Raw genomic sequence first — 19,822 nt, 5'->3', positions numbered from 1 at the left:
TTTGTAGGGTACACAGGGAGCAAGGCAGTCAAGGACACCACAAGCAACTAGTTTGGCACAAGAAAGGCTTCTCTCTCCTACCCAGGGCCCGCTATTAAGATGTTTTTATTGAAATGATATGTTATGGGTAACAGGTGACTTCCCTGTGGCCCAGGTGGCTGACACCTCTTCCCCCAGAGATGGGTAGATCAGGCGAAGGATCCCAAGGAGGCAGACAGTCTCCCAAATGGTAAGAGGGAGCCAGGTGAGAGAAGGCCAAGGCATAGGAAATGGTGTGAGTCGGGATCCCACGGGATTATGGAACCTCTTGGACGCCTGGTACCGTCTGGTTCTCCTCAGCTGTGGCTGTAGATTTCTCTTCATTGGACTGTTCCTCTGAAGACAGATTCCTCTTTTCTGCAATTAATCTTTTAACTCCCACCATCCACTGACTGACCTCAGTCACATGGTCAACCATGAGTGAGCGGTGGATGTCATCTGCTGTATCCCACTGGTGACTTGAAAGCTCTGAGGAAAGACAGGAGGTAAACAAGCAGCTTGGGGCAAAAGACCTAGCTCTCAGTCCTCTGATCCCAGCCAGCCAGAATCTCGGCATCTCTTCCAGCTGAGCCATCCATGACAAGTTGAGGGAGCTAGGCTAGACAAAGGACCTACCCATACCTTGCACCAGCAGGGCCATCCTCTTCTTCACAGGCACTGACAGCTTCCCTCCAGCCCACTGTTCCCGCAGCAGAGCCACGCGGCGGCTGATGTCATCACATACTTGCTTCTGAGAGACAGAAGCCCCCTCCAAGTCAGTGCTGCTAGCCCAACAGGAGCAGGGGAAAGGCAACACCAAATAGGAAGTGGACCTGCTTTCTCTGGCCCAGAGAAACACTTAAGAGTTCTGGGTAGAGGCCCCACTGAGAATCTGACAAAACTTATGGATCGCCTCCCAAGAAAAATGCATATATGGCTAGAATTTTACAATTTCCAGAGTTTCTCAGATCCTCGGAAACTCATTCTGGAGTGCTACTTTACAAGTAAGAAAACGAAGGACCGCAGTCCTTTTATCCCCCCACTGGTGTGCCAGGGCTTATTACCTTTGTGTGGCCACGGCAGTCCTCCAGTGCCTCTTCCAAAGGTTTGAGCACATCTTCCAGAAGAGTTTCAGATTCAATGACTGGGAAATTGGTTGGCCCCACACTGGAGGCAGGATGACTTCCCACAGATGGGGGCCTGGAAGCCTTATTTGAAGGAGGTGGAGGCCCCATTGGGGGAGGCCCAGGAGAAGTCTGTGAGGTGGGAACTGAAAAGGTAAAGTGGGATCAAGCAAACATGGCTAAAACAGGTAAAAAGCTCAATTCTAACTTCATCCCTTCTAGAAGGCTACTCTCTGGGACAGCTCGTTCACTAAAAAATGTATATTTATGAAGTCTCTACCATGTGCCAGACAATGTGCAAGGCACCAGAGACAGAGTAGTAAACCAGATGGATTAGGTTCCTGACCTCAGAGCAGAAATCCTAGGGAAAGAAAACACACACACACACAAGAAAATTACCAAATTATGTTGCATGCTACAAAGAAAACGTGATGTAATAAAGAGGAATAGTAGGGGCGCCTGGGTGTGTGGCTCAGTTAAGCCTTGGACTCTTGATTTCAGCTTAGGTCATGATCTCATGGTTGTGAGCTGGAGCCCCGAGTCAGGCTCCTCGCTCAGCACGGAGGCAGCTTGCTTGAGATTCTCTCTTCCTTTCCCTCTGTCCCTCCCCCCACTCATGCACACTCTAGCGCTGCTCTCTCTCAAAATAAATAAAATCTTTTCAAAAGGGGGGTATAGTACAGGGAACCACCCAGACTGAGTGTTCAAGGAAGACCTTCTGAGGTGACTTCTAAGTTTATCCTTGCTTACCCACTACGTGGCATTTGGCAGGTTACCCTTAACCCCTGAGCTTGGGTTCCTTTTTTATAAAATGGGGATATCATGGTAGTAGCACTTACTTCACAGGATTGCAGTGATGATTAAGTAAGAATATAGGTGCAACTGCTAGATTACTGTGTAACAAAAAGTGTTCACAACGTTAATAGCTAATGGATGAGGTAGCTGCAGCCACAAAGAATCATGTACTGGGCAGAGGTAAGGGCAGTGCCTAAGAGCCAGGTAAGTCCTGACTTGTTCAAGTTACACAAACCAGCCCTGCATGGCTGGAAATTATTAACACTGAAGAAAGCAGTATTAGCTATCTCTGGAGAAGCAAGCAGGAGTCCAGACCGTATAGGGCTTTGGAGGCGTTTGGCTTTGAGCCTAATGTTAATGGTAAGCCACTGCAGGTTTATAAAAGCAGGGGATGATGTAACTAGACTTGTTTTTTAAGACATTCACTCAGTATGGTCTGTGAAAAATAGATGAGAATAGGTCAAGAATGGTGGCATGGACAACAGCTGGGAAGTTAATGGAGTAGTCCAGGAAGGAGAATCCTGGCATGGACTAGAGAGCAGATGAGGGGAAATGGAGTGGTCTGAGATTTATTTAGGAGGAGGGAGCAACAGGACTTTGTGGATTGGGAGAGAGGAGTCAAGGATGACTCTCGGTTTTTGCCTGTAGTAATGGGATGGTCGAAAGCACTATGGAAAAAGAGAAGAGAAAAGTCAATTGACTTCTAGGCATCAACACTGACATGGATGATTAATTCATCTTATAGGCTGGCCTCTCAGTTTCTTAAGCTCCTCGTCTCCAATGATGATTTTTCCTACCCTTCCTCAGCCTCTCACTCCTCTCTGCCTTGTTCTCAACAACACTGTGCCATCTCCAAAACCTGACCACCTCTCCTATCCTTCCAGCCCAATCAATCAGATTTCATGCATTAAAATCACTCCCTTATAGACACTCTTACCTCACTTTATCCCCTCCCACTGTCCCACTTTCCCGGTAAACCCAACTTGCCCGCACTTGTTAGGAGGAAAAACAGAACCATGCTGTTGAGTTACACTTTAAATTCATGGGTACAGATATTAAAAGGTATCCAACACTATCTGGAATTCCTATCCTTTGCCTCACTTTTCCATTCTTCAGAACTCTTCCCATATTTTCTCCCTGAATTTTTCTATCTTCTTCCCCTACTTTTCCTTTCCCTGCATTCTACATCCAACACTAACTCATATTTCACTGAGAAAAGGGAGGTCATTAAACAGGAACTTTCTCCTCTCACCACCAGTTCTACTAATCTGCCTGTACCTGTGGCCACTTTCCTTCCTCTGATAGATGAAAGTTTCCTGCTCCTATCAGAGGCCATCTTTCCAGCTATACTAATGCCAGCCTCGTCTTCTCTAGGTTTCTCTCCTGCAGTTATCCTGTTTTCCTGCCCCACCAGTTCTCCCACTAGAGAATCATCCCATCAGCATAGAAACATGCTCTAGTGTTTACCATCTTAAAAACAAAAATCCTCCCTTATCTCACATTCCATCCTTAGGCACAGCCTCATTTCTCTGTCTCACAGCAGAATTTCTTGAATGAGCTATAGTCTATAGTTAGTCTCTCTACTTCTTTTTACATTCTCTCCTCAGCCCATCCAGCTGGGTTTCCACTCTCATCACAAACTGCTTCTGTGGTAACCAGTGTCTTAATTTAGTTTGACAAATCCCATGGTCCCTTTTCTCGATCTGTCCTGACCTCTCAGCATCATCCATAATGGTTGAGTCAAAATTTTACTCTGGGTAAATTTTACTTTTCTTCTTGCTACTTTAGCTATTTCTCAAGCCCCTCTAGTAATTCCTATTCTACTCAACCTTGAAATGCTAGAGAGCCTTGGGGCTCCATCTTGGACCCTCTTTAGGCCTCTATCCACACATTCTTTTTAAGTAAGCTCATTCGAGCCCACACCAAACACCATCCATACAATCATGACTCATTTCTGTCATTCTGGCCTAGACCTCTCCCTATAGTAGCAGCCCAAATTTAACACGTCCAAGACGAAGCTTGCTTTTCCCCTCCCCCCAAACCTTTATTGCCCCCCATCCCCTGGTTTCCCGTATCTATGAACAATATCAGCCAGTACCTCAAGCGAAAAGTTTAAGTTATATTGATTCTTCTTTCTCTCACCTAAATCTATTCCTACTGACTTCCTCAGTAACATATGCCATATCTATCCAATTCCTGCTACCGCTATACTCTCACTCTTGTCCAAATCGTTAAATCTTGCCCATGTTACCGAAATAGCCTCTTAATTTGCCTTTCCACATCTTCGCTAAAATCTGTTTTCCATACAGCAGGCACAGTGATCTTTTTTAAGATGTACATCAGTGTTTCTCAAGCTGGGGAGATTTTGCCCCCAGGGGCAAATGTCTGGAGGTGCTTTTGGCTGTCACAACTGAGTGAATGCTACTGGCCTCAGTGGGTAGAAACCAGGAATGCTACAAACATCCTACAAAGTACAGGACAGTCCCTCACAACAAAGAATTATCTGGCCCAAAATGTCAGTCGTGCCAAGGTTAAGAGACCCTGGTTTGTGGGGCACTTGGGTGGCTCAGTCATTTAAGCATCGAATCTTGATTTTGGTTCATGTCATGATCTCAGGGTCGTGAGATTGAGCCCCGCATCAGGCTCTCCCTGCTTGGGACTCTCTCGCTCCCTCTGCCCCTCCCCCACTCACCCTTTCTTTTAAAAAAATAATAATTTAAAAACCCTGGTTTGTGTCATTTCTCTGCAGTGCTGAGTGTGGATAACATAAGGGTGCTGAAAGAGCTAAATCTGAGTCCCTTTTGGGGGGCCATAGCTCCAGCTGTTCGCACAGGACACGCTCAGAAGTAAAGGTGTCCCTCCCTCTACTTTAAACTTCTCAGTGGCTTCCAACTTTACCCAGACAAAAATACAAACTCCTTATCCTGGTTTATAAAACCCACTATGATCTGGCCCCTGCCTACTTCTCAGATTTTAATTTCTCTACCTAAGCCCTATGCTCTAGCCATTAGGTATTCCCTCAGTCTCTGAATTTGCCAAACTTGTTCTCAGGGCCTTTGCACTGTTTCCAGCATGTGGAATGCTCTTACACCTGATCTTTGCTTTCAGGCTAGATCTTAACCATTCAGCTTAAACTTAGCTCCTCAGCCACCTAACTTAGTTACAAAGTCACTCTTGCATTACCCTGTTTCTTCTGCAGAGCCCTTACCACTACTTAATTTGTCTATCTCCAAAGCTAAAGTGTAGCCTAGCTTTGGAGATAGACATGAAAACAGAAACCTTTTTTGTCTTGTTCACTGCTGTCTAGCTTGTCCTCAAGCAGTGCCTGGCTCAGAGATGCTCAGTAGATAACACTGGATGAATGAATGAATGAACACATTAAGTCTGGATGCTTATCATAGAACCAAGTGAAGATGTAGCACAAGACAAATGAATATATCGCTATGGTATTCAAGTTGGAAATAAAATGTGGAAACAATTTGAGAATAAAAACTGTATAAAAAAAAAAAAACAACATAGGTCTGGATGAGCTCACCTACAGTGAAAGCAAAGAGAGATTCTATTGAAACTTACCATTTATTGACATAAATGTCAGTAGAGAAGGAGCCCCGAAAAGGGCCTGCCCTGTGCCCCTTTATGGAGCTCAACCTCTCAGACCTCAGAGGGGCACAAAAAGGGCCCTCGGGCCAAGTTTATCCCTGGCACCGCCCTCTCGGCCGGTCTCCGCGCACAGGGCCCCCACGCACCTCTGGGGGAGCCATCCTGGGGAGCGGCGACCCTCTTGGTGAGCGACGTGCGCTTGGGTCCCCCAGCCAGTGTCTGCAGCCCGTAGGAGAACTGCGGCGGGTCGTTCCAGCCACGCTCCTTGTTGCCTGCGGAAGTGAGGGGACATGTGAAGCGAGCCCCGGAGAGACGACGGCTCCACCCCTCCCCGTGCAGGAGCTGCCCTCAGCTTGGGTAGGGGGACGACCCAGCGCCCCTAGGCCGCCGGCCGCGCTCACCCGGCTTCACGTACAGCTCCGCCATCTCCACTTCCGCACGGCCGGCAGCACAGCGCGTCACTTCCGGGGCGGCCGTACACCCGAGCGGGTCGGGGCCGCCCCCTGGCCGGCCGGTTGCCAGGAGCCGTCTACGTTGAATGGCTGTTCAGAAATGCCGGGAGCCACTGTGGGAACGGGGCCCAGCTCCCTAAGGAACTCGAAATCTCCAGCTAATAAAACATCGGGGCCCTGATCACAAGGCACTAAAGGGGCCTGTTTTCCAAGAGGCGGCGCTCTAGGAGCCCTAATCCCCTGTAGGTTCAAACTCTGTCACAGTTGCTCTCAGGAGTAAGTTTTAACCACCAGAAACTCCTGCCTCACAAATGTCCGTGTGTGATCTAACCAGCTGGAATTCTAGAACCTCACCTCTGTCTACTGCCCTGCACATTTATACTCCCTAGGCTCAGTAACTAGTATTCACTTTCCTTCAGTACTTAGGTCAGGTTAAGTATCTTACTCGAGCCTCCACAACGCTGAGATTTCCTAGTTGTACTATGTATTATCTACCTTATTTAATGCTTGTTCATCTCCCCTTCTGAAGGTGGAACCGTGTTTTATATCCCCACTGCCTAGCACAGACCTTAGAAAATACATTTGTTGAAAGAATGAAGTCAGATTTCTGCCACACCCATGTCCTCATGTGACTACAGGCAGCCAACACCAAGCAGAGACACAGACACTCACCTCACGCAGGTGTTAACCCCCAACCCTGTCCCAGGCCCAATATACTCACACCCAGTGAGGTCACTGAGGGATTTTTATTTGTACTGATTTTGCTATAAAGTGTTGCTGAGGTAGAGCCAACTGTCCAGGGCTGGACAGGGGCAAGGAACACAGGGACCCAGGGAAAGGGCAGCCAGGGGCCTGGGTTGTGGTGCAGGGCCTCTCAGTCATCCCTATAAATATTTAATAAACCGGGCAATAAACAGAGGGTAGGCAAGAGCCGGAAGGGCAGGCAGAGAAGGCTTCAAGGAGTGAGAGGCTACAGGCCCCTGGAGAATGAAGGGGTATAGAGTTGGGCATGGACCCAGAGCCTCCTTACCCAGTCCTCCTGGATTAACTTAGGGCATATGGAGCAGAGAGGGTTTCAGACGGAAGGCATCAAGAAAAGAGAAGACACCCCGCTTTCGAGGGGCTGCCCCTGCACCCCCAACCCCTCCTTTGAGCAGGGGAAGCGGGAGGGGACCTCCTGGGGAGTCCACGGAGCTGGTCCGCTTGAGCCGCAGGCGGGCACGGGCCTGGGCACCCCAGGCCTTGCCTCGAGCTGCAGAGGCCACAAGACACTTCTGGTACTGAACCTAGGGAAAAGGGGAATGTGAGGATCCAGCTCCTTTCTGCCCCTGGACTCCCTGAAAGCTTCTGCAGAACAGGCAACTGGCCATGGCTTCAGTCTGCTATGAATGAGGCTGGTAGTGGGCCCCATCTGGAGCCCCTACAGCATTCCCAGGGAGCTCAATAACAGAAACAGAAAATTTGACATTTACTGAGCATTTAAGGAGGGCTGGACACTGTGCTAAGTGCTTCGCATAATTTAACTTAATTCAAAGTTATTTATCAGGTGTTATTACCATTTTGCAAATGAGGAAATTTTGGTTCAGAGAGAATATACGTAACTTGCCCAAGGTCACCTAGGCAAAAAATGATAGAACTGGAGCTCAGACTTACCCACAATGTACCCTAAGTGATCTTCCTGACCCACAAACTTAAATTCACTGCTCAAAACCTTTCAATGGCTCAAAGTGACTTGGGACAAAATAAACTCATGACCACAATCTCTAAGTTCTTCCGTGACCTGATGTTTTTTCTGCCCCCATCTCTCACTTCATCCACCCCTCCAGATACACTAGATTCTTTTAGATACCCTAATCCACCAATATTGCTCTCATCTTCACAGCTGGGCGTCCTTGTATTTGGCACACCTTCTGTCCCATTCCCCTTTACCAAACTTCTTCCTTGAACCTTCAATTCTCAGCTTCCTATCACCTCTTTCAGGTGGCCTTCTGGAATGGGCCATCTCCTTCATCATCCTGTGGTGTACAACTCCCTTCTGGTCTGTCTCTGATCTAACCTGAGTGTTGTGTGAGGGCAAAGTCTGTGCCTTCTCTACCAGTGAATTCCCAGGATCCAGTATGGTGCCCAGGACCCTGTAGGCACTCATGTTTGTTAAGGAAAGAGTAAGCTGAATTCATAGAGTGCAAGCATCCCACATTCCAATGCGCACAGATGCCAGGAAATAACCTAAACGAGAGAAACAGGAGAAACAGTGCCCACCCTACCGCGAACAGCCCCTACACAATTCAGCTGAATGTTGAAATTTATATGTGTGGACCCAGTATCAGAGGTTCTGATATTTTAAGAGAAACAGGAATAGCAATTAATAACATGAAATATTCTGGCTTTAAATATTAGCAACTAACTCGAACTTATTAAAAACAGCATGAGGGCCAAATAAAAGAGTAGTTTACTATAGTCAGCCCTGGGATTACTGGTTTGTGATTTCTGGAGGGTGCCAATCCTGAGCCCCAGTCACCAGTACAGAGCAGCTGCAGGGCAACCCCACCCACCCATTCCCACCCGTAACTCACCATGCAAGCAGCCTGCACAGCTTCAGAGAGTCCCCCTGCATGGGGCTGGCACCAGAAGGCTGCACACTGGAAGCTCTGACGGCCCAGGTCAGCAATGAGGCCAAAGGTGTGAGGGTCACGGCCAACACCAATAAAGGTCACAAGGCGCACAGGGCACTGCCATAGTGGTTCCTCCTCTGCACCAGCTTCTGCCTGCCCACACCAGGCCTGGTCACTAGAGGACTGGGCACTGGCTGGACCCAGTGAGCTCTTCCAATAGCAAGCAATGAGCCCCTGAGCATCCCTCCCACCCCTCCACAGCCCCCACCTTCACCTTCTTCTGGTACCTGAATGGGATGTGCAGTCATTAGAGAGTCAGACACACTGAGCATGGCAGGGACCCAGGTATCCTGGTCCCCCCGGGTGGTGAGGGTACCAATGGCCTCATTCAGCACGTCCATGCCTGAGGGGACATGCCCACCATAGTGTCTCCCAGATGTAAAGAAAAAAGGGATCTGCGGGGAGTGTCTAGGCCCCTCTCACGGACTTGGGATTCAGAGAGATGGCAATAGAAGGGCTGGGGCTGGGCTTAGAATCCTGAGTTGGGAAGGATGGCACACTGTAGGCCGGACAGGGCCATGGGAGCACTCTGAGAAATGGTGGTAGATCCTACCATACCCACCTTCCCTGACCTCATGTAGCCCACCTCCTCAGCTAGCTCAGTCCTCACCCAGCTCAGTCCTCACCCATGGCTTTGTTGACTGGCAAAGTCCCCATGTACAGTGCCTCGTACTTCTGAGCAGCCTGGCTCACTGCATCCAGCAGCTCCACTGAAATGTACACGCAGCAAGTTGGCCTGAGCACTCTCTCAATGACCCCCTTACCCACCCTTCTGAGAACTGGAGCTAGTAAAAGGAAGGCCATGGATGCTCCTCCAGTTCAGAGTTTGGGATCCCTGGAACCAGCACACATCAGAAGTCCCACATCTCCAGGGAAGTACTAAACAACCATGACTAAACGGCCCAAACTTTCACTAAAGTAGCCTCTTACTGCAATGCAAGACCTCCCTCCCCATACCTTGCCGTGGCAGGTCTTCAGGGGAGATGGGGTCTAGGGAGGAGCAAGGGGAATCACCACTGACACCTACTCGCTCTGACAAGATCTGAAACACAGTGCAACCAGCATGAGATAAAGGGAGAGGGTCAATACTTCCCTGACCCAACCACCTTGGAAGCTTCAGACCAGCTCCATACCCACAATTCCTGCCCCATTCTTGGCCCTTACCTGGGCACAGAGCCCATGTAGGACACTGGCGATGGCCTTGGCAGGGACATCACAGCGAAACACATGGCACTTGAGCATACAGCTGTCTTTGTCACCCGCCACAAAAGCGAAGTCCCTAGCAGGGTGAGAGATGGGGCTGGGGCAGGGGCAGGGGTGGAGATTGGGGTAGGGTAGAGGCTGGGTAGGAACAGGGACCTGTAGTGCCTGCAGGAGACTGGAGAGTCAGGCAAGGGACACGGTGGGGATAGAATAGGGAGGTCAGGGCTGGGGCTCAAGGCACCGGGCTGTCGCTCACCTGTCACTGTTCCGGAAGCATGTGGGAGCACAGGAGAGAATCAGCCCAGCCTCTCAGGCTCTCCCCCATCCGTCCCTGCTGAGCTGGGCCCACCCTCCCCAACCACAGCTGGACCAGGCAGGGGAGGCAGAGCTTGGGTCCATGTCAGAGAATCTGTGTCCAGGGGTTCAAGTACAGAGGATCAGCATCAGTGGGGATCACAGCCTGCAGGAGGGAGGGAGGAGCAACTCTCACTTGAAGGGGGGGATGTAGGGGTCCTCACCGGCCCTTGGAGCTGCCCACACCCCACACACGGATGTGCACCAGAGGCTGGCAGTGGATCAGACTGTGGTCCAGAGGATTCACCAGGCTCATGGCATCCTTCTTTAGGATCATCAGCATGTTCTCGCCCTGCCAAGGAAAGGTCAGTCCAGAGCTCAGATGAAGGTGATTGCCACGGAGAACAGGCAATTCAGCAACAACTGTCTCTGCTGGGCCCTGGGCTGAATCCCTTGAAGGGCCAGCCAGCTCACCTCACCCCAGGCACCATCTGGGGGCTGGCTGCGGCTACGGCTGCGAGTCTGGGCCAGTTGCTGGATGCAGTTATTGACTGCAATGCTGCTCTTCCCTGGTACCAGATCCTCTTCGGGTACCTCTACCCAACCCAGGGAGCGGACTGCAAAGCACTGACGGGTTAGGGGAAAGGACAGGAGGGCTCTGAGTAAGTGGAGGTGGACATGGAAGTGGAACAGGAGGCAGAGTAGGATGGGAGATGTTGCAGGTTCCACACACATAAACCTTCTGGTACCCACTCCCTTCACGCTTCATCACTTCTTCCCAGCCCACTCCCACCCCTGACCTTTCCCTTGGAAATATCCACCACCCCCACCACCATTCCTTGGGCCTTCAGGCCCAAGACACTACCTTAGCCCCTGGCTCCACACTCTGGATGTAGGACTCCTCACCATACCAGGGCAGAGAGTTCCTGGAAGAGAGCCAGAGCTCGTAAGGTGACCACACTTCCTACAGAACGGACAGTAGGGAAGCCCTGACTGCTTGATGGGCATGAGATGTGGGATAAGACCCAGAACATAGTGCCCCAAATATAAAACCAGAGTGGGAGAGGGCCCAGGACATATTAAATGAATGTAACACAGAGTGAGGTTTAAAATTCAAACAAAAATTCAGGACACAGGACATAGAATAAAAGTTGCAAACATGGAACAGGATCCAAAACTTGGACCAAAACCCCAAATTGAGACAAGACTCTCTAGAACACAGGACAGGAACCCCCACAGAAAAGAGCTTAGTACAGTGGCCAAGATCTAGAATGTGATTTATCAGTACCCAGAATAGGAAAGAACATGTAGAAAAACACAGATCATGGAACAAGGGACAAACTTCAAAATACTAAGTCTCAAGATATGGGACAGAGCCAAGAACCTGGGCTTGAAAGCAGAATGTGAGTCCAGCTGCATCTCTGAATGCCATGGAACCCCAAGTCTTTCATTCTGCCTGGCCTATCCCTGTTACCTGCGATCCAGTGAGCTCTCCAGGCTAGAGAAGGATCTCCCCTTGGGGGGCCGAAGTCCCCAAATCCCCTCCATCCTCTGTAGAGAGGGAACTAGGTCAGTGTGGCAGCAGGCCTAGATCCACACACAGGCTCAGACCCCCCTCCTCACACTCCACCTACCGTGCCTGGATCCTCTGCATCGCCTGTCTCCCAGCTTGGGCGCTGCCACTGGGTGCTGCCACTGGGTACATGCCAATAGTAAGTACCTGCAGCATCTCGTATCTTCCTCCAGCCAGGGGGCAGTCCTGGCTCCCCCTCAAGACTCTGGTCCCCCCACAAGTCATCTACAGGAACATGGGATGGGGAGAGGAATCACGGGATTGGAGAGGGAAGGCATATTGGTGTGTTCAGAATAACCCTGTCAGAACCAACCTCCAGGGGCGCCTGGGTGGCTCAGTCCTTTAAGCAGCTACCTTGGGCTCAGGTCATGATCTCAGGGTCCTGGGATCAGCCCCATATGGGGCTCCCTGCTCAGCAGGGAGCCTGCTTCTCCCTTTTCCCGCTTGTGCTCTCTCTCTCTCAAATTAATAAATTAAAGAAAAAAAAAAAAACACTCCTTCCAACCTAAAGGGACAATCCTTAGGATGGAGGTCCAGGAGGTCCTCTACAGCGCAAAGATCCAGGGTTCACTTGTCCCCTGGTCCTCACCCTGAGACATACCCCGTCGACTCCCTCGTTCCCCCTCAGCTCCCCATCCTCCCATCGGGCCCCTCCGTGCACACCATCGCAGTTGACCAGAATGATGGCCAGCATGTAATCCTTGCCCAGCATAGCCCCGACCGCGTCCCCGCCGGCCTTCGCCGGCCCGCAATCTCAGCCCAGCTCGACCTCCGGAGCGGCTGCGCTCACAAACCAGCCTCTCTGCTCTGGCCAGGCCAACGGGCGCTGCACAAATACAAGGTGGGGTAAGAGCCGAGTCCCAGGAGCGGGAAAGGACGAGCCTGAGCAGCGCCGCCCGCCGAGGGGTGGCGCGTGTAAACAGGCCTCTAGATCCCCAAGTGGGTGCACGTTTCCGTGCGTGGCTCCGGGAAAAGCGCACCGACCGACGCCAACGCCCCCGCTGACATCACGGCGCAACTGTGAGCTCATCGAGGGGCGGACGTCCAGCCAGACCAACGTGCGCAGTGCGCACACGCGCACGAGTGAGCTCATCACGTCCAGGTCGTGAGCGCGCGCGGACACGCAGCTTGCGCCGCGCCGAAGGCGTCACGTGGGAGTACCTGAGAGAAGGAGACTACTCGGGCTCCGCCGTCGGGAGAGCACCTCCACCCTTTCCAAAAATGCCCCGGAAGTGCCTTCGCCCTCAGTAAAGATGGCCGTAGCAGTTAGCATGAGGGAGGCGGGGCTGCGCCTGCGCAACAAGCTCGGCGGGGAAGATGGCGGATGACAAGGTGAGTGAATGTGAGGGTTATCTGCAGTGCGGGGTGGTCTTCACACCGTTTTAGTCCTTGGGAGAGGCGATACTTGGAGCCTCTCTTGAGTAGGGGTGCCCTTTATGGGGTTTTTACTTTTGTCGGGTTTATACTCTTGTCGACTGCCTCAACACTGGGGAGTGGAGTAGCGGAGCACTACACGAGGCAAGCTGAGCCGGGCATCTCCCAGGTGTCCTCTCCCGGGACCCTCACGATCCTTAATTACTGGCACACACTCAGACACACTCACCCTGACATACTCCTCACTCTTGCATTCCCCCGAAATTTCCCTCCTGGAAACACGATGTTTCCAAGCCACACGGATACGGACGTTCTCATTCAAACTCTTCTTGCGCACACACTGAATTTTATACTTCGAGGTGATCAGAGCCACTTAGTTCATTTACCCACACTGCTGCAGACAGCCACCCCACCCCCACCCCAGCTAGCGCATCCAGTCACACATTCAGTTTGGGAAGCCCAGGCAGAAATCAGGTTCACCCCAGAGCGTCCAGGGAAGTGCCTCAGGCCATTATTCACCATTGGTCTTAAGTTTAGCACCATCCGCACATTTACTAAGTACTTAACAGTTTTTGTGTTAGGCTTAGGGACCCAGTAGGCAAGACTGACTGGTTGCCACTTTCATGTAGCCTAGAGTCGAGTCAGTCAGCCTGATAAATCCAATTGAAGGTGTCCTAGCTGTTCCTTTTGCCTCCCTACACACTGCTTGCTATGTAAAATTCTGTAAGGGTTGTCACAGATGCAGATCCCATCTGTCACCCCCTCCATGACCCCCGTGTGAATTCACTTTTTTTTTTTAAATATTTATTTATTTGACAGAGAGAGACATAGCTAGATAGGGAATACAAGCAGGGGGAGTGAGAGAGGGAGAAGCAGGCTTCCCGCTGAGCAGGGAGCCCGATGCGGGGCTCGATCCCAGGACGCTGGGATCATGACCTGAGCCGAAGGCAGACACTTAACGATTGAGCCACCCAGGCGCCCCTGTGAATTCACTTTTGAATGTCTTTTTTTTCGTTACCACCATCATCGCAGGAAGTTTTTATAAGAGATTTCTCATGCTCACACTCCCACCCACCCAGCCTCTGATAGACCTGAGCAGAGAACAGGGCTGCATTAACCTGCTGGAGCCGGCTTCTTTCTTGTTCTAGGATTCTCTGCCCAAGCTTAAGGACCTGGCATTTCTCAAGAACCAGCTGGAACGCCTGCAGCAGCGTGTGGAAGACGAGGTCAGCAGTGGTGTGAGCCAGGTAAAGTTGCACCTGCCTACCACTCCCCCCGCAACCCACCGTTGGACTGCATTGCCCTAAACACTTTTGAATGGGTAATAGAGATTTATTCAGCAAATGGTTATTGAGGGCCAGTTCTCTGTGACCCCCAAGGAAAGCTTCCCTAAGAAAACGACACTTGAACTGGCATCTTAAATAGAAGTTAACTAGGTAAAGAGGAGAGAAGAGAACATTTCAGGCAGATGGAACAACATATGCAAAGCTCTCATGGTTGGAGATAGCATAATGAATATGGGGAGTGACAATAATTTAGTTTGGCTACAGTAATGGGGAGCGTGATAGGAAGTGATGCTGGAAAAGCCGGCAGGGGTCAGATTCCTCAGGGACATCTCTGTAGCTTTGTGGTCGTAGGGTTCTGTGGTTGGACTCTTCTAACCACAGGGTTCTGAGATTGTGTGATCAGGACTTCTAGGTTCTTTTTCTGCCTCTAGAACCTTGAGAGAATCTTTGGAAAGAATACTGCAGCTTTTTAGAGTAAGGAGGAGCAGGTGGTGGGATGCTCTAGGGCGACCTTGAGTAGATCCTGGATAGAGAAGGGAGACCCTGGCTGAGTTTTCTCCATTTTGCTCCACAGGATGGCTCGCTCATGTCCTCCCCATTCCTCAAGGGCTTCTTAGCCGGCTATGTGGTGGCCAAACTGAGGGCATCAGCAGTATTGGGCTTTGCTGTGGGTACCTGCACTGGCATCTACGCAGCTCAGGCATATGCCGTGCCCAATGTGGAGAAGACACTGAGGGACTATCTTCGGTCATTGCGAAAGGGGCCTGACTAGCTCTGGATCCCATGGGGGAGGAAGGATGAGCACCTCGGGCCTGCAGGGAGAGGCCTTTCAACCACAGACACCATATTTGGCTTCCCCACCTATCACCCTTTTGCTATCTCCAACTTGCCCACAGCCTTCATCCTTGCTTTCCTTCCTGCAGAGGGTAAACAGTGGCTTATCAGCCAGCAGTTGGGACTCCCCTCCTTAACCCCATGGGACTGGCCCCGAGACTGTGGCTTCTAGGGCCACCAGCCCCTTCGTCTTCCAGCCCTGACTGTGGAGTTTGCAGCTGACTCTGATTCTCAGTATTCTCTCTAGCAATGTACCACGGCTCCTCTGTCGTGCGAGCTGGCTCCATACTGATTTTCCCCAAACTTGTTACAATTCCTGCTGCCTCCTTGCTAGCTACACAGGCCACCCGGGGGCTGGTTTGGGCATGAGTGTAGAGGACGGGGGTACGCCAGGCCTGGGCCGTCCCAGGCAGGCCCGCTGGACCCTGATGCTGCTCCTGTCCACCGCCATGTATGGCGCCCATGCCCCATTGCTGGCACTGTGCCATGTGAACGGCAGAGTGCCCTTCCGGCCCTCCTCGGCCGTGCTGCTGACTGAGCTGACCAAACTACTGCTGTGCGCCTTCTCCCTCTTGGTGGGCTGGCAAGCATGGCCCCGGGGGGCCCCACCATGGCGCCAGGCTGCCCCCTTTGCACTATCAGCCCTACTCTACGGAGCTAACAACAACCTGGTGATCTATCTTCAACGTTACATGGACCCCAGCACCTACCAGGTGCTGAGCAATCTCAAGATTGGAAGCACGGCCCTGTTCTACTGCCTCTGTCTCCGACACCGCCTCTCTGTACGCCAGGGCTTAGCACTGCTGCTGCTGATGGCAGCGGGGGCCTGCTATGCAGCTGGGGGCCTCCAGGACCCTGGGAACACCCTTCCTGGACCCCCTTCAGCAGCTGCTGCGGGCCCCATGCCCCTGCATATCACTCCACTGGGACTGCTGCTTCTCATCTTGTACTGCCTCATCTCGGGCCTGTCGTCCGTGTACACAGAACTGCTTATGAAGCGACAGAGGCTGCCCCTAGCACTTCAGAACCTCTTCCTCTACACTTTTGGTGTGCTCCTGAATCTAGGTCTGCATGCAGGTGGTGGCCCTGGCCCGGGCCTCCTGGAGGGTTTCTCCGGATGGGCAGCACTTGTGGTGCTGAGCCAGGCACTAAATGGACTGCTCATGTCAGCCGTCATGAAGCACGGCAGCAGCATCACACGCCTGTTTGTTGTGTCCTGCTCACTGGTGGTCAATGCCGTGCTCTCGGCAGCCCTGCTGCGGTTGCAGCTCACTGCTGCCTTCTTCCTGGCCACGCTGCTCATTGGTCTGGCTGTGCGCCTGTATTATGGCAGCCGCTAGCCCCTGACCACCTCCACCCAGACTCCTGACCCTGTGGATTGGGTACCACCATGAGAGCCACCTCCCAGGCCTCCGGACCCTTCCTCAGCCGCCAGCCCTGTAACAAGTGCCTTGTGACAAAAGGGGTGGTGAGAGCAGCTAGGTTAGTCTCTGGAGGTGGGTGAATGAAGGGTTACCCCAGGAGACTTGAAGACTGGGTTTGATTAAAGAAACTTAACTTCCCAGAAGTCCATCCACACTAAGGAATTGGGGAAGCATCAATACCTAGGCCTTAGAAATGACCCCACCCCCAATGGAGGAGGCTCCCTGCCTCATCCTGCATGAATGCAGTTGTTTCAAGTGGGGTATGGGCACCAGTTGGCTTTTCCTTGCCTCCTGTGGTCACCCCAGCAGACCCATTGCCCCCAGGCCTGGTGCGGGCTACTCCAGCCCAGCTTTGGTACATGACTCCCCCATTAGAGACATTCAGCCCTCACTGTAATGCAGGAAAGCCCAATTGCCACAGCTTTTATATCAATCACCTAGGCCACTCTTCCAAGCTCCCCCAGCTCCAGCAGCACCTGGAGACGGTGCCCCATGCTCCCTCCACAGTGCTGCTCTCCACACCCACCCAGCCTTTGTTCTGGAAACCCCAGAGAGGGCTGGAGCTTGACTCATCTCAGGGAATGTTGCCCCTGGGCCCTGGCTTAAGGCTACACTCCTGACCTCTCTGCTCACCCCAAGGGCCCTCTCCAAGCCCACTGCCCCCTCTACAGCTCCTAGGAGGTACCATTCTTCTCACTCTGGGTCCTGCCCCTGCCTAGCAGTGTCCCAGCTCTCAACAGTTTAGGGAAGCTCTACACAGAGTGACCTGGAACCAGGCATAGGGAAATTTGGTGTAGCTCAATCAGTGTCTCTATGTAAGCAATAAAGTCTTAATAAAGTGTTCTGGGGTGCAGGTGGTTCCTACAATTGGCTATGGTAGTCCTGTGTCTTCCGTGTGGCGTATCTTCACTCAAACATAATTTTGTGCCCCTAGTGCCCTGAATGTCTTAATGCTAGAGTAACTTACAGACTAGGAGGAAAGACTCTTTTCTCCTAGTTGTTGCCAGGAGCATTATTTCCTTTAGGGCTCCAGGGAATGGAGACTGTTCCCATCGTAGAACTCTCCAAATTTGTCTGAAGCACAAACTTGGGCGCTGGGGAATTTGGAGGGATTCTTGGGAATAGAAGGTACTGGGCCTGGCAGGACAAACTAGATTTTAGGCTAGAGAACTCATGGGTTCAGTATGGTTTTGATTCTCATTTCCTCTGGTTCCCTCATTGATATTCCTTCCTGTCATCTCTCCTCATGGCCAGAGGAACATGAGGCCCTGCTCCCATGGGAGAGTACCTAGTAAACTTAAAAAAATTTTAAAAAGAAAAAAAAAGTGAGACCTATTGGAGAATCTCAGGAAGTAGGGTAGGGTTTGGGAATCTTTTTTTCTTTTTTCTTGTTCTTTAATAAGCTCTCTAAATGATTGCAATGCACACTGCATCTTGTGAACCACTATGTGCAGTATAGAACTATGGCCAACCAGGCTTGAATTTGAATTCTGGCTCTGTCACTTATTAGCTGACTGTCCTTGAGCAGTTACTTAACCTCTCCAAGCTTTAGTTGCCTTACGTCTGAAATGGGGGTCAAATGGCACCTATCACTGTATAGGGTAGTGGGAGAGACTAAAATGAAGTTGTGGATATTAGGCGCTTAACAGGAACTGACAGTGAGACCTGGTTTAGTAGTATTGTTAATTATCCATAACGAAGGTTAGCTTGGTTATTAAGTCCCATCTCCCTCTCCCTTCTAGGCCCCTTAAGAATGAAGAGAAAGGAAGCCACCCTTGCAGGATTACCGATCAGATTTCTCCCCAGGGCAGCAATCCGGCAATGACTGGCTTCAGCCTACTCTACTCCCTGCCGAAGCTGCTGGTTCTGGGCTTGGAGCTCCTGGTTCTGCGTGGCCAGGTTGATGTTGTCTTGCAGGACACCAGCCAGCAGGCTTCGGTGCTGATGCTCTGTGGTCATGGCCTGCTCCTCCCACAGCCTTCGCCAGGCTCGGAATACCTATGCCCAGATTCAGAGATGCCTGTCAGCCAGTCAGCCTTGGAACCACTTCAAGGCCTGCCTTCTGACCTCACTGACCTGCAGCATATGGCGTGTCTGAGCTCGGGCAGCCTGCACGTGCAGGTCATAGAGGGCTGCGAGGTCCCGCTCCGCAGTGTCCTGCTCTGCCTGAAGGGCCTCCAGCTGGAGCCTCAGCACCGCCTGCTCCTGGGGCCGTCTCTGCCTCTTCTTGGAGGCCTTCAGGGATAACACATAGTCTTTGTTCAGTGCCACCCGTGTGCCAGGCTCTGTTCGAAGCACTTCATGTGTGTTATTTCATTTGATCAAATGAAAACCATATGAGGTAGTTGCCATTTTAGTTTTCCAAATCTGGTAGATAGGTTTGGAAACTGTGGATCAGAGAAGTGACCTAATCTTGCCAAATTCACATGGCTAGTGAGGGGCAGAACTGAGATGACACATGCCTTTCAGTGGTTCACTGTCATTCTTAGGGTAAAGTCCAAATCAGAGGCATGGCACACACTGGTCTCTAGCCTCTCCTCTGACCTGCACCTGCCAGGGCCCACCAGATGGACAATTTGCAATACCCAGACGACTTTGCCACTGCTTCCCTCTGGACTTTTGCTCATACAGTATTGTCCTCAGAACATATCCCCACAACCCCCATGGACACAAGTTTTGTTTTCTTAATTTGTTCAAACGAGTTATGTGTACTCTGCCTCTATGTGATAAGTACAGACGGCCCAAGCAGAGCTCAGTCCCGTGAATTCCTTTGGCTGATTTGGTTTTTTGTCTCAGCTAAATGCCATCGTCTGTGATCCACTCCAGCCTGGGTCCGGCACATCTCTCTGCTCCCGCAAGCCCTTAGCTCCCTGCATCACAGCACTTTAGCCCTGAAAATGGCTTCATCTGTCCCCCACAAAGCTGTGAGGACCAGGAGAGAGGGTATGGCCCACTCTGTTGTGACTGAGGCTGGATCCCAGCGCCCAGCACAGTGCCTGGACCAATTAGAAGAAGCCTCAGGTCCCCTACTTGACCCTCCTTACCTCCTCTCCAGCCACCAGGCCTTTGACCTGGTCACCTGCCACCTCCTCCTCCTGTTCCAAATACTTCAGTTCCTCTTGGATCCATATTTGGTGCTGTTCATGCAGTCTTTTCCTCCGTGCCTGGGCCAA

General features: G+C 51.5%; 4 protein-coding genes across 6 annotated transcripts; 2 read left to right on the top strand and 2 right to left on the bottom strand.

Moving 5' to 3' along the window:
* Positions 1-91: 91 nt before the first annotated feature.
* On the bottom strand, positions 92-6,025 carry SRA1 (steroid receptor RNA activator 1). Its single transcript, XM_032425384.1, has 5 exons — positions 5,939-6,025; positions 5,684-5,809; positions 1,083-1,288; positions 661-769; positions 92-507 (listed from the first exon to the last, which is right to left on the bottom strand). The coding sequence occupies exons 1-5, from the start codon at positions 5,961-5,963 to the stop codon at positions 296-298; spliced, it is 678 nt and encodes a 225-aa protein (XP_032281275.1). The 5' UTR covers positions 5,964-6,025; the 3' UTR covers positions 92-295.
* APBB3 (amyloid beta precursor protein binding family B member 3) lies at positions 5,988-12,722 on the bottom strand. Of its 3 annotated transcripts, none has more exons than XM_032425380.1 (13): positions 12,395-12,722; positions 11,793-11,956; positions 11,633-11,709; positions 11,024-11,084; positions 10,633-10,785; positions 10,383-10,510; positions 10,121-10,126; positions 9,826-9,940; positions 9,619-9,703; positions 9,288-9,371; positions 8,889-9,004; positions 8,563-8,754; positions 5,988-6,102 (listed from the first exon to the last, which is right to left on the bottom strand). In XM_032425380.1, the coding sequence occupies exons 1-13, from the start codon at positions 12,441-12,443 to the stop codon at positions 6,067-6,069; spliced, it is 1,266 nt and encodes a 421-aa protein (XP_032281271.1). In that variant the 5' UTR covers positions 12,444-12,722; the 3' UTR covers positions 5,988-6,066. The 3 variants fall into 3 exon arrangements, with proteins under 3 accessions (XP_032281271.1, XP_032281269.1, XP_032281270.1); XM_032425378.1 differs by lacking the exon at positions 5,988-6,102 and adding an exon at positions 6,798-7,275; XM_032425379.1 differs by lacking the exon at positions 5,988-6,102 and adding an exon at positions 7,182-8,215.
* On the top strand, positions 12,693-15,585 carry LOC116645283 (SLC35A4 upstream open reading frame protein). Its single transcript, XM_032425385.1, has 3 exons — positions 12,693-13,063; positions 14,254-14,352; positions 14,966-15,585. The coding sequence occupies exons 1-3, from the start codon at positions 13,049-13,051 to the stop codon at positions 15,161-15,163; spliced, it is 312 nt and encodes a 103-aa protein (XP_032281276.1). The 5' UTR covers positions 12,693-13,048; the 3' UTR covers positions 15,164-15,585.
* Positions 15,568-18,373, top strand: SLC35A4 (solute carrier family 35 member A4). Its single transcript, XM_032425383.1, has one exon. The coding sequence runs from the start codon at positions 15,591-15,593 to the stop codon at positions 16,563-16,565; it is 975 nt and encodes a 324-aa protein (XP_032281274.1). The 5' UTR covers positions 15,568-15,590; the 3' UTR covers positions 16,566-18,373.
* The last annotated feature ends 1,449 nt before the right edge of the window (positions 18,374-19,822 follow it).

Source organism: Phoca vitulina, unplaced genomic scaffold, assembly GCF_004348235.1.
Source record: "Phoca vitulina isolate PV1807 unplaced genomic scaffold, GSC_HSeal_1.0 scaffold32, whole genome shotgun sequence".
NCBI lineage: Eukaryota > Metazoa > Chordata > Mammalia > Carnivora > Phocidae > Phoca > Phoca vitulina.
The sequence above is the reverse complement of the archived record's forward strand: the minus strand, read 5'-3'. Positions and strand labels throughout refer to the sequence as shown.

Coding starts and splice junctions, on each gene's coding strand:
- SRA1 (XM_032425384.1), bottom strand. CDS start 5,963: ATGGCGGAGCTGTACGTGAAGCCGG. Junction 5,810..5,938: donor GGAGCTGTACGTGAAGCCGG/GTGAGCGCGGCC, acceptor TCACTTCCGCAG/GCAACAAGGAGCGTGGCTGG. Junction 1,289..5,683: donor CCAGGATGGCTCCCCCAGAG/GTGCGTGGGGGC, acceptor TTACCTTTTCAG/TTCCCACCTCACAGACTTCT.
- APBB3 (XM_032425378.1), bottom strand. CDS start 12,443: ATGCTGGGCAAGGATTACATGCTGGCCATCATTCTGGTCAACTGCGAT. Junction 9,005..9,287: donor GCCAGTCAACAAAGCCATGG/GTGAGGACTGAG, acceptor ATGTCCCCTCAG/GCATGGACGTGCTGAATGAG. Junction 7,276..8,562: donor CTGTGCAGGCTGCTTGCATG/GTGAGTTACGGG, acceptor CCTTTTCCCTAG/GTTCAGTACCAGAAGTGTCT.
- LOC116645283 (XM_032425385.1), top strand. Junction 14,353..14,965: donor TCAGCAGTGGTGTGAGCCAG/GTAAAGTTGCAC, acceptor TTTGCTCCACAG/GATGGCTCGCTCATGTCCTC.
- SLC35A4 (XM_032425383.1), top strand. CDS start 15,591: ATGAGTGTAGAGGACGGGGGTACGCCAGGCCTGGGCCGTCCCAGGCAG.